Below are 12,974 nucleotides of genomic sequence, written 5' to 3' on the forward strand. Positions count from 1 at the left end.
AATGGAAACTAAATTTCCACTGGAAACTAAAATTCAAGAAAAAGAGTGTCCACTGCCACTAAGAGTTATGTCCCCAGCCACAGCGCAGAGATCTTAGTGAACCTAGACATTATTTCTTGTATCTCACTTTCCTAACTTAATTTTTTTAATGATTTGATGTCTGCTGTGGAAAAAAAAATTAGATCCCCAAGAGGTAATGAAACGGAATCAGTCCATACATCTGAAGCTCAGCAATACCCGGTTCCAGCACAAATTCTCAGGCTATACTTGAGCGTATTTTGGGGCAGAGAAATCTCTCTCTCCAGGGAAGCCACCTGGGGCAATTTTTGTCCCTTTCGGAACTGTCTGGACAGCCCAACTCTTCCCTGCCAGACAGAGGCCCTGATGGCGTCTGCAGCAAGGAAGGCAGACAAATCCACATTCCCTTGCTGAAGGGCAACGGAGGGCTTGAGTCAGGCCAGCCCTGGGCCGGCACCAACGTCATCTGGAAGTGAGCGCTGGCCAGGGCCACAGTCCTCATGCGGAAAGGGTCTCATGGAGCATCTTCTTTAAAGCAAGAACACACACGTAGCCAGCACACTAGAGGCTGCTAGCCTTGATTCTGAGGCCCTCGTGTATTATTTATTTCTGCCCTGCATTTATGCTCCACTATTCTCCCGAAGAGCGGCTCTCTCCTTCTCCGTTTTAGCCTCTCGACCACCCTGTGAAGTTAGGCTGAGAGAGTGGGACTGGCTTCCAGGGCAGAGTGGGGATCTGAACCTGCCCTCGAACCGCCACACCACGACGGCTCTGGGAACAAGGGGGTTTCCTCTTCATATTTACGTGAGATTTCAGTTTCTTATGAAAGTTTCTTATGAATAGTTTCTTACGAAAGTACTGTGAAATGCTGCTCACCATTAGAATATTTCCGCTCAGCGGCACAGAAAGCCAGACTCACTGCGTGTGCAAGGCACTGGCCTCTAGAGAGCCATCTTTGAAATCAGGGAAGCAGCACGTTTCACCCAAACATACCTGCAACTGCCAACTGCCAGCCAAGACAGGAGCAGCTGCTGTCCAGTGCTAGGCAAGCTCTCTCTGCTCAGCCCCCGTTTCTTCCCCACCTGCCTCTCCACTGTGTGGTGTCAAGTGGCTGAATGGGCAGTTTAATAATTTAGAGTCATCCTTATCCATGGTTCCTCTATATATTTGTGAAACAGCCTGGGGGGTGGAACGTGTCCGGCTGTCCAAGTTGGAATAGGGCCAATCAGGGTGCAGCCAGCAAAGCTGGCTGCACCGTGATTGGCCCTTCCCCTGCAGCTCCTGCCCTCCATCCCTGGACTCTAGTCTCTTTGCTCTCAGACGCTCGCCTCAGTGCCTGGAGCCAGCAGCAGGTATGGGGAGAGGGCCCTGGGCAAAGGGTCGTGGTGGAAGGCCTGCTAATGAGGGCCTCTTGGCCTGCTAGGCTGGGCCTGCTAATGAGGGCCGCTGGGCCTGCTGACTACCTGCTAAGGAGCTCTGTCCCGTGCCTGCTAATGAGCTGGCCAATCCCCGTCCGCCCCACTTGATCCGGCTGCAAGCTGTGGCCCAAAGCCACCTTAAGCTGCCTGGCCAGGGGCCAGGGGAGGGGACCATTTCAAGGCCCGTTCTTAGGAACGGCCTTTGAAGCTAGTTCATAAATGATTTCTACTAGCCACAAAAAGTCCACAGAAAGCAGAACACCAGTTTGCCAGACAAAAATTGACAAAGGCTTACCCTTTCCTTCCAAATCACAAGGCTGCAAGTTTTTTGCTTCATTTGCACACGGACACAAGCTTTCCTCTTGGATGTTGTCCAAAAAGGGTGCAGCAGGATCATGTCTGCTAGCTGAGCCCTTGAGACATCTTCTTTCTTGGCAAACAGAGGGCACCCCAGGGTCTTGTTTCTGACCAGTACCTTTCCAGGCCTGGGGGTGCCTCTCGCCATCCAAGTCTTTGCTGTATTTGCTGGGTGGAAATACTTCTTTCTCAGAGAGATCTTTCTCTGCTGCAGCTGAAGGACGTTGGACAGGTGACCCCAGCAGGTTCCTTCTAAGCCCCAATTTCCCACCAAGCTTTTTGCCTGGAGTTGATTTGGCACATTTGTGAGAGGAAGGAGCTGGTGTGCTGCTTCTAGCAAAGCATCTGGAAGGAGCATCCTCATCTTGACAGTGCCTTTCATACCCTTTTGAGGAACGTGGCGATCTTCTCCTTGCACCAGCTCTGGACAATAATTGTAGCATGGCATCTTCCTTAGGCATCACTGGCATTTTTGCTTTGGATGCATGTTGAGGTAGGCTTTTCAACTCCCCATTTCTACAAAGGACTCTTGATCTAGACCTGGGTGATTTGGCACTGGAAGATCCTTTGGCTTTCCCTCCAGAATGGCGACTATGCTTATTCTGGGTACCCATAATCTGCAGTGCTGTGGGTGCCTCGCCAGTCTCCACTTCCCTCTCCTGGGTGTCATTTTGAGAGGAAGGTAGCCAGTGGCCAGGTGCACATTCTTTGGTTTCCTTCCAGGTTGCTGCTTTACATCTTGTCGTCTTTGAAGGGCTTCTTTCTTTGGATGGCATGGCTTGCTGCAAAATATTCAGAGCTTCCCGAAGAGCTCGCCGATATGTTATCTCTTCCACGTTATCATGGCCTTTTCCATGCTGACCTACTGAGAAACACACTCAGATGTACCAGTGTAATGGATCAGAATTCCCAAGTCTGCCTCCCTGAATTCCCAGGGCAGGTACCCACATGGAAAGTGACTTGTTTGCCCACCTGCAGAGTGCTCATTATTATAAAGGGCAAACAGTACACAGAGGGAGAGCTTTGGTGGGCATGAGGCCACTGTCACGGGAAGAAGTAGGCTCCCAATGGAAAGTGGCCACTTTAAAGCAATCCATACCTAAATTGGCAGCAATGCATGTGATGCTCTCCTCTGTCAAGAGTTCAACATCTTCACGATGCACATTGGCTCTGAAAACAAAAACGGGAAAGTTGGGAGAGACAGAGCGCTGGAGTTCAAATCAAAATACAATTAAAAAGACCTCTGTCTCACTTTTCCTTTTGGGGCTAAAGGCACATATCAATTAACAGCTACACACAATCATACAATTAAAACACAGAGACACTCTTAAGATCCCAATTGGGGTGGGGGGGGCAATGTTTGCTGCATAAACCACTTCAGCAAACATTTAGCAATATGATCAGAAGCACAGGTGTGCAGCAAATCTCAAACACACAAAAGGTTTGCCACACAAATGATATATTATTATTCGATTTCTACCCCACCACTCCCAAGAGGCTCATGGCGGGTTACAACATAACAGCCCAATTTAAAGAAGCCCACAAACTTACAAAGCGACTAATGCACAGAGCATTAGACAAAGTAGACAGGGGTGTGTGTGTGTGGGGGGGGGTTGTTAATTTAAACTGTTCTTTTGTTTAGGACTCCCTCACAGATGACTCCTTCCTAAACAATGTTTTATATTTCAAATGCACGTCAACTGTTTTATATGTATTTTAACTCTTGTTGGGAGGATAAAGCAGAGACTGGAGAACGACACGCGCTGCCCTGAGCTCCTTGGCAGAAGCCAGGGTGAAAAAGTGGAGACGGACAGATGCACAGCAGCGGTACTTAACTGTTGGTTTAAACCGAGGATTTCAACCATGTAGTAGGTCACCCCATCTTTACGAGCCTGCCGTGTTCGGGAAGCACAGACCCTAGATAAAACCTGAAATGAGGAAGGGGGAAATGTTGAGCTTCTGTTATGCAAGAGAACATGGTGTTACGGTAGACGAATACATGAAACAAGAGAAAGGTGGGAAAGGTTGACTGGAATTCCGAACATTGCTCTCAGTATGGTCTATGTTGACATGCAGTGGTTCTCTGAACTTTCCCCACACAAACCATATGCTGAGTCCCTGAGCCTGCATATTTTAACAGCCAGATTGGAGAATGCTTATCCAATACAGAACCAGAAGCACAGCATAGGGAAAGAGGGCTATTTTCCTCTTCCCTCCAGGTTCCAGATCAAAAATGCATATAGTCACTTCTTCGACACCTGGCACCTTCCTCCATTTTATCGCCACACCAACGGTGAGTTGGCTTAGCCTGAGAGTGTGAGACTGGCTCAAGGTCACCCCCATGGCAGAGTGGAGAGCTGAAGCTGGGCTCTTGGCCTCAGGAACATTTGTAATCTAATTCATCTGGTTTAGGGGCTGCCAGCCTCTGTGTTTAACAGAAGCTATGTCTGCTACCTCCAGGCATCTAGCCAAGGAATCAGGGCCAGTCAGGCTGACTTGCATTAGGAGACAGAGCTGGGTGTCATCGCTTCAGACCAGCTGGGTAGGAGGGCGCATGAAGACATCAAGTCATGTTGGGGAGAGACTCACTCCTTGTGGAGCTCCACAATTGTCATTCTCCATCTTCACCTTGGAGAAGGGAGATCTCCTGGACATAGTGTCTCATCAGCCCTAAGCATCCTAAAGCATCCAAGAAAAGTGTGTATCCAACCTTTGCTTGAAGACTGCCAGTGAGGGGGAGCTCACCACCTCCTCAGGCAGCCTATTCCACTGCTGAACTACTCTGACTGTGAAAATGCTGCTCTAGTAATATTACCAATCAGCATTGTCTCCACCGTGCGGCTGGGTCAGAAGCCAGAGTGGAATGGATCAAGGACTAAAGCTTCATCCAGATATGGTAGGAATTGAGCCGCACCGCTTATGATAGGGAAAGGTTGATAATTTCCCAGTGGGCCTTCTACTTTCTTGTGGCTTGTTTTGAGGAGCCATGATGTACAGGGGTCTAGAGTACAAGTGGTGGGCTTCATTGAAGCTAGCAGTCTGTCAGCTTTGTTTCGTAAGGCGGAGATTTTGTTCCTGATTGACCCTGATGTTGTACAACATCAATGTTGGGTGATAGGCCCTAGCCTTCCTTCCTGCATATTTTTGGATGGGACAAAGATTAGAAAGGGAACAAGCTTCCCGGCAGTAGTCACCAAGCTTTTTATCACCAGGGACAGGTCAACACTTGACAATTTTACTGAGGCCCAGGGAGGGAGGGGGTAGTCTTTTGCTGAGGGATGTTGCTGCCGCCTGAGCCCCTGCTCCACTTGCTTCCCCCCTGGTGCCCCTGACTTCCCGCCACCCGTTGGGAGGTGTTGCCAGCAGCAGCTGTGCAGTGCCACACTGAGAGGGAGCCTTAGCCATGGCGGCCGCTGGAGAGCACCAAAGGTGAGCCGGCAGAGTGGCAGGGCAGGGCAGCCCGCGAGGCAGCAGCCGGGGAGGAGGACGAGGAGGAGCCGTGGCCCGGTACTAACTGATCTACGGACTGGTCCTGGTCCATGGACTGGGGGTTTGGGACCACTGCTTGTCTGTATGGCAGGAGGGTCCAAGATTGGGCCAGCCTACTGTCCAGGAAAAAATATCTTGCACTCTTTCTATTGTTTAATTTCCTCCCTTTGTCATAGTTGCCATAGCCCCAAATTATGGGATCAGCAACTATTGTGCATGCACTGTTTTCCCCCACCTATTTATTAATTTCTTTAGATTTTTATACCACCCTTCCATACGGCTCTGGGCGGTTTACATATAAGATCATGGGGGTAATTACAAAGAATACTGCAACAAATGTAACAATCATAACTTGTCAACCAGAAGAATATTTAAGCAGGAGCAGGAATAATGACACAGCTTTGGGTTGGTCAGTCTTCAGTCATGGGAGGGGGTGTCTGGGGGGCAGTGGGTGTTTTTGGGCTGGTCACCTTAAGCAAATGCCTGGTGGAGGAGCTGCCTTTTGCCGTTTGGACAGGGCCCTGATCTCTTCAGGGAGCTCGTTCCACCAGGTGGGGGCTAGGACCAAGAAGGCTCTGGCCCTGGTTGAGGTCCGACGTGCTTCTCTGGGGTCAGAGAAGCCTGGTTTGGTTGCTTAGAGAAGGCCGGAGAACATTTAAGTAAAGGGCGCAGAGTTCTCAGGATTTTAACTCCTCCCTGTGGACTAGCCAGTGTGGATGTTTCCTTGTCTCCCCCCCCGCGATCAGCTCTCTTGGGATTTGGCTGTATTCTAACATTAATTTTCTCTGTGTTCCCCCATCCCAAGGAATTGATCAGTGTGGGATATTTTTACGGTCCCCCCGCCCCACAACCCACTCTTGGATCTAGAGTCTAGATTTTTCTGACAAATGTCCATCTCCCGCGGTTTCTCTTTCCCCACAGTTATGTGACCTGGTGTGGTCACTGGGTAAGAGTGGCATCTGTTGGGTCGTGGTGGGTAGACCACAGTGACGCTGGGATCCTTCCTGGGCTGCCATGGCAGGGACGCAAGGCACGAGGGATCATCTTGCCGTTAGCTGCAGGGCATCGAGTGGTTGCTTTGTGCCAAGCTCCTTCGATGAACGGCAGTGGCAGTCCAGCAGCACCGAAACAACTACTCCTTCCAAGGGTCAATGGTCAGGCAGTGACCCAGCAGTCCGGTTCAGATGTCCAAGGTTGTTGTTGTTGTTGTTGTTAGGTGCAAAGTGGTGTCCGACCCATTGCGACCTCATAGACAATGATCCTCCAGGCCTTCCTGTCCTCTACCATTCCCCGGAGTCCATTTAGGATTGCACCTACTGCTTCAGTGACTCCATCCAGCCACCTCATTCTCTGTCGTCCCCTTCTTCTTTTGCCCTCGATCGCTCCCAGCATTAGGCTCTTCTCAGGGAGTCCTTCCTTCTCATGAGGTGTCCAAGGTAGCCGTTGTCTTCTCGAGCGTGGCCAATGGTCAGCCTAGATGGATGGGCACGTTGGGAGCTGGCTGCAGTTCCGACATCCAGCAGTTGCCCCTCAGTCGGTATGGCCCAATATTTGGAATGGAGCAGAAAGCGCTGGATCCGGAGGGGCTGCTAGGGACCGGCCATGATGATAGTCAGCTCAACTGCAAGGGGGGGCCAGTGGTCAGTGGGTGGGTTTTTCGTATGTTATTTCTAACTTTCTTTCCCTTCTATCTTGTTGACTTTTCTTTTGTCTCTTTTCCTTCTTTCCTTGTTTCTTCTTTCTTGGTTTATTTGTGCTGCCTGGACTGTTTCTTCCTTAGTTTGCCAGTTGCTGGTGAAAAGTTGCCTTGTGGGTGTCAGGATTCTCGTATTTGTTGCTGTCTTCTTCCAGGATTTTTAAAAAATTTTAGGGTGATCTTGTTTGGGGCTTGGTTGAATTAGTTGAATTTAGTGGGGTATTTGGCAGCTTGGATTTTTTAATTTGGGAGCAGTCAGTTCTCTTGGACTGCTCCAGCTGCCATCTTGATGACCTAAAACAAGCATATGCATCTGAAATACACACTAGAGACACTGATGCAAAAAAACGGACAAGATTGAAGAACGAATCTCATAATTTTTCTGTAGAAGCTAACACACATTATTAAAAATGAATTCAAGCATAGTTGATTTTTTTATTTACTAAAAATCTAGCTTCTCTTTTGGTCTCTAAAAATGAAGTAAAACTAAGAGTCCTTAAGAAAGTTCAGAATAATAATCAAATAGAAAAATTACCAGATTGAACTAGACAAACAACAATCCAGCCAGCCAAGATTGCCTCCTGTTGTTTAGTGATTTGTTTCCTAAAGCAGACTGCTGTTTTGCATTTAATTAGAGCGCTTTGAACACTGTACATCTCTGTTTAAGAAAAAGCCCACACCAATACCTTCTTTCTTCCTATAAAAACAAACACCTGCAATCTGCCCCTGAGGGTGTGAATAGCTGTCAAATGTAATCACCTTTGCTGGCCACAACCTCTTCTTTCTCTTCAACAAGATGTATGCTGCATCATTCATAGTTGCTTTGAGGGAGGGTGTACCACGATGAAGTTAAAGGAAATGTCTCCTTTAGGCATTCTGAAAGAGAAACAGGAAAACATTTTGCATTACTGTTCCTGTTCTTATTCATCGAGGGAGCCAGGATAATGCCTATGGGGGTTCCCTCATTTAACCATCACAACAGTCTGTCAAGGAGATTAAGGAGAGGAGGGTGACTGGTCCAAGGCCAGTCCATCTGTTTTATTTTGATCTATGTTTGAGTTCAGTACTTCCTCATCCAAGTCAAGCACACACTAGCTGAACCACACAAACACACATCCTATGGTAGGATCACCTTCAGGCCTCCACAGCATCTGCTTGTTCCACTCCATCAGAGGACATTAGAAAACCCTGGTGGGTCAAACCAATGGTCTAGCTCAGTGTCTCCTTTTTCTACAGCAGCCAACCACTTGCCCCAAAAGCCCCAAAATGAGCACAGAGGCCAAATTGTCCAATATTTTTAAGCCCCGACCCTCCCAGGCACTGGTATTCACAGACAGCATCCCTCTGACCAAGGTTTTGTTTAGTCAACATGACAAACAGCCACCAAGTGACTTTCTCCTGCATCATCTAGAAGGGGAGCAAACAGGTCAGTAGAAGAAGAAAAAGAAGAGCTGGGTTTTTTTATACCCCGCTTTTCACTACCCAAAGGAGTCTCAAAGCAGCTTCCAATCACCTTTCCCTCCTCCACCCCAAAAGACAACCTGGGCTCATTCCATGGATCGAATAATGCTTTTGCAGTTGGGCTCATTCCACACACACTGGAATGTGCTTTTGCAGCTGAAAGTGCCCAATCCAGGTTTTCTCAGTTTTCTTGACAGCTCTGGAAGGATTTCCTAAATGGGAGGGAGTGAAATAATTTATATATATTATATATATAAATTGTGCAACATTTATTGGGTGCTGTGATCATACATGGCCATGTTGACCCACCTATCCCTCCCAAAACAGCCAATGATGGGCCTGGAGGGGGTGGGAAAGGGAGGGCCCTGGGTGGGCATGTCCACAGCTCTGCTTCCCCACCATTGTCTGCACCATCACACCACTTCTGCAGTTTCTCAAAGCCTGAAGAATGTTTCAGGGGTTTCTTAGCAGTAAGAAAGTTGAGAAAGGTTGGCCTAATACCATGTGTGTGGAAAGATGCACTTCAGATTTTCCTATTCCGCCCAGGAAAATCCTGCCATGAAAGCACACTGAAAGTGCACCAGCCGTTTGTGGAATGAGCGAACGTGGAAATACAACTTTTCCAGGAAAATCCTCCCAAAAGAGAGAGAGACACACACACACGTTTTCAACGAAGGAGGAGCAAGCTGCCCAGTATCCCTCCCCCAGAACAGTGTGCTGGCGCCTGGGGACTTTAGGGAAAGACCTCAACCGTCCTCATAGGAAGGAAGGGCTATGAGAAGAAAAACTCTTCCTGCCGTGCCCTAGACCCAGCGGTGGGCACACTATGACTCTCCAGCGGGTGTCCACGGATGACAATCCACGAGCGCACAAAGACGATTTAAGGGGGCAGGGGGAGCAAGCTTTCGGCTGACCTCACTGTCTTAAATAAAATAAAAGTATATATTTGCCACAGCAAGGATTGGGGAGTGGCCCAGCGGGCTCTCCAGAGCTCCATGGGGACAACCCATGGGCGGACAGACGCTTTAGAAGGACACGGAGGGGAAGCTGTCGGCCGTTCTCACTGACTGGAGTAAAATAAAAGTAAAGATTTGCCTTGAGTTTTATGCCCTGTATATTTTAATGGGGTTTCTACTGGGGTTTTAGTGAAGGATAATTGTAACCCGCCACGAGCCGGTTCCAGGAGTGGCGGGAAATAAGTCTTTTAAATTATACATACAGAAGATGAGGAGTAAGGGTGGGGGTGGCCAAACTGTGGCTCTCCAGAAGTCCACGGACTACAATTCCCATGAGCCCCTGCCAGCACGTACATGGGAACTGTAGTCCGTGGACCTCTGGAGAGCCACAGTTTGGCCAACCCAGGGGGGGTTATCTGCGTCGTCGGGAGATCAACTGTAACCCCGGGAAATCTCCCTGCGTCACCTGGAGGTTGGCAACGCCCTGTGGCAAGGGGGGGGCAAGCGCTCCGGCGGGCGAGGAGTCCTACATTTGAACGGGGCAGAAAACAGCCCAACCGCACTCCTCCCAAGTGGGCAGAGGGGGCTGCCCCTCCTCCCTTCTGCCCCCTCCTCTCTTTTAAAAAATCTTAGCAAAACTCCCCCCCCCCCGCCCATCAGTTATTACCTCAGTGCGAAAACTGCGGGCGACGGGATTCGAACCCCCGTTCTCCGCGAAGGGGGTCTTCGGCCCAGCCCGTTGTTTTTGTGTCGCCGCTAAATGACGGCAGCATGACCCCGCCCCCTGCTCCCCTCCCAGTCTCGCTGCTTCCGTTTCGGAGGCCTCCGGCCCCGGGCGTTTCCTACTGGCTGCCCCAGAAGCCAATCACGGAAAGGCTTCCTCGGCCCGCCCTCATTCGAACCGCGGAGGGGACGCATGCGTAGTATATGGGATGTTTGTCTGTTAGTCGCTCCTCTCTGGTGTCAGACGCCGACGTCTTCGAGGAGGACCCAATCCACTTGCAGGGTTTGGTCTTTCCCCGCCCTAACGGGGGAACTTAGAAGAGCAGCCAATCAAATTCGGGGTTTTGTCTCTCCCCCCCCTGCCCTTTGGCCAATCAGACGTGATGTTTAATTTCGCCCTCTTCCCATCCTCGCTCCTCAGAGAGACAGAGAGCCAATCGGAAACTCGCTTCTGCCTTTTTTCATCTCTGATTGGATAGAGAGGGGTTACGCCTTCTCCCCCTGGTCCAATATTGATCCTGCACGCGCTTTTTTTATTCGTTGGAGGAAGTGTTTCTCAACGATTCTTGCCAACCTCCAGGTGGGGCCTGGAGATCTCCCGGGATTTATTTATTTATTTGCCGCCTTCCCTTGATGACAACTGATCTCCAAAGGGCAGATTTCAGAGCTTTCGAGCGCGAACTCAAAGGCAGTATAGCCTCCGGGGGCCCCTCCCCTCCACAATGCTTGCCTCCCACTCCCCAATTTCTTCCAGGGAAGACAACCCTCAATATGACTCAATAAATCCCATTTATGTCTGCTGCAATAATACAGTCTTACGCAGGGGTAGTCAAACTGCGGCCCTCCAGATGTCCGTGGACTACAATTCCCATGAGCCCCTGCCAGCGAATGGACATCTGGAGGGCCGCAATTTGACTACCCCTGGTCTTATGTTTCAACTGAACAAGTGTCTTGTCTTCAGTATCTTTAATATTTCAGAATCACCAGCAAACAACCAAGACTAGTATCCCAGGGATGAACGAGTCTTTATTGGTCTTCCTGGGTTATATATTAATTGCATGTCAGAAAGGGTCGATCTGTTACTCAAGAGACTTTCAGCTGAGGCTGAATTTATCTTGCTCACGTGCAATTGGCATACAATTGAGGAAGACCAACGAAAGTTGTACTTGGTTGTGTTTGATGATGACTGTGAAATATTAAAGATATTGAGGACAAGACTTTTCTTCTTGTTCAGCTTAATATCGACCTTTGGTTGACACACAAGACTATATCAGAAACATAGGATTTATGAGCCACACTTTTTTCTTTCTTGTCTGCACTGCATGCCCTCCTGTGTGTATTTCGGCTATGCTGTCTTGATTTTCTGCAGGGGAAATGGTCTTGATAACCTGGAGATCAGCTCTGAGCTCACTTCTTTGGGTGCTCATTGGAAGGCAAGCTTTGCTCTACAAGCAAAAGGGCAGGGAGAAGGGAAGAGGCGGTGCAGCAGCTGGGTTGGGCCCTGGGGGAAATGTAGGGCTTCAGATTGGCTCCTCTGCCCAATGCTGGCAGAGGGACCAGTTCTGAGCCTTAGGTGTTGCCCGAGTCCAGGGATCCCTCAGAGACCACCTTCATTCCATACAAGGCTGCTGGAGCTTCTCTGTGCATCCCTCTGGACTCTGAAGCATGGGGGGGGGGGGGGTTGTGGACGTGTGTCAGGGCCTTTTTGGGGATGATGCTAGTGTTATGAAGAAGAGTTGGTTCTTAAATGCCGCTCTTCTCTACCTGAAGACATCTCAAAGCAATTTACAGTCGCCTTCCCTTCCTCTCCCCACAACAGACACCCTGTGGGGTGGGTGAGACTGAGAGAGCCCGGATATTCCTGCTCGGTCAGAACATTTTTATCAGTGCCATGGCGAGCCCAACATCACCCAGCTGGCTGCATATGGGAGAGCGCAGAATCGAACCCGTCTTGCCAGATTAGAAGTCCGCGCCCCTAACCACTATACTAAGCTGACACATAAGAGAGGGAAATGACATCAGTGGGGTTGTCACTGATTGTCAGCCTCTAGGTGGTGGGATTACAGCTGGGATTACCACTGATCTCTTGGTGACATAAGTCAGTTTAGAGTGTCACGGTAAAAGCACACCCACACATACAAAAGTTTCCTCCTGTTTCCATTGACTGTGCCGTGGAACTAGGGGTGCCAGCCTCCAGGTGGAATCTTGGGATCCCCTGGATTTACAGCACATTCAAAGACAACAGAGATCAATTCGAGAGAACACGGGTACTTTGGAGGGTGAGATGCATGGTACTGCACCCAGTGAGGTCCCAAATCATATAAGAACAAATTCTTCTTCTTCTTCAGTAATATTAAGGTTCGCTCAGCCTTACCCACCTCACAGGGTGTCTGTTGTAGAGAGAGGAAGGGAAGGAGAATGTAAGCCACTTTGAGACTCCTTCTGGCAGGGAAAAGCAGCATGTAGGAACCAACTCTTCTTCTTCTTCAGTAATATCAGGGCTCTCTCAGCCTCACCCACCTCACAGGGTGTCTGTTGTGGGAAGAGGAAAGGGAAGGCAATTGGAAGCTGCTTTGAGACTCCTGACAGAGAAAAGAGGCATATAAGAACCAACTCTTCTTCATATTCAGAGTAAAAAAGATGGCTCAGCTGGAATTTTAACCTTCTCTAGATCTGTATCCTCTAATGATGGCTTTGAGACTTGTGATAAATGAAATAAAAACATTTCCACTAGGCTCCTAGATTGCCACATGTACCCTCTAGTAATTGTAAGATCAGACCCTTCAGAAAGGGCAAAATCATAGCACAGTTTCAGCCAGGGGTCCACCGTTTTTACACCTTTTTTACCCTCGGGGT

The 12,974-nt window shown here is 49.2% G+C and overlaps 1 protein-coding gene across 8 annotated transcripts in view; it reads right to left on the minus strand.

Moving 5' to 3' along the window:
• Positions 1-10,216, minus strand: part of PWWP3A (PWWP domain containing 3A, DNA repair factor) — a 30,294-nt gene extending 20,078 nt beyond the window's left edge. For 3 of the 8 annotated variants that reach the window (XM_077331421.1, XM_077331427.1, XM_077331419.1), the window contains exons 1-5: positions 7,738-7,850; positions 6,600-7,272; positions 3,630-3,721; positions 2,893-2,963; positions 1,732-2,658 (exon numbers count right to left, since the gene is read on the minus strand). In XM_077331421.1, the coding sequence (XP_077187536.1) occupies positions 1,732-2,658; positions 2,893-2,963; positions 3,630-3,721; positions 6,600-6,674 (1,165 nt within the window). In that variant the 5' untranslated portion in view covers positions 6,675-7,272; positions 7,738-7,850. Of the gene's footprint in view, positions 1-1,731; positions 2,659-2,892; positions 2,964-3,629; positions 3,722-6,212; positions 6,237-6,331; positions 6,563-6,599; positions 7,273-7,737; positions 7,855-10,062 lie in introns of those variants that run through there. The other 5 variants (XM_077331423.1, XM_077331422.1, XM_077331420.1 and 2 more) reach the window with 5 other exon arrangements.
• Positions 10,217-12,974: the final 2,758 nt, after the last annotated feature.

The sequence above is a fragment of the Paroedura picta genome, chromosome 4, assembly GCF_049243985.1.
Source record: "Paroedura picta isolate Pp20150507F chromosome 4, Ppicta_v3.0, whole genome shotgun sequence".
In the NCBI taxonomy this organism is placed as follows: domain Eukaryota; kingdom Metazoa; phylum Chordata; class Lepidosauria; order Squamata; family Gekkonidae; genus Paroedura; species Paroedura picta.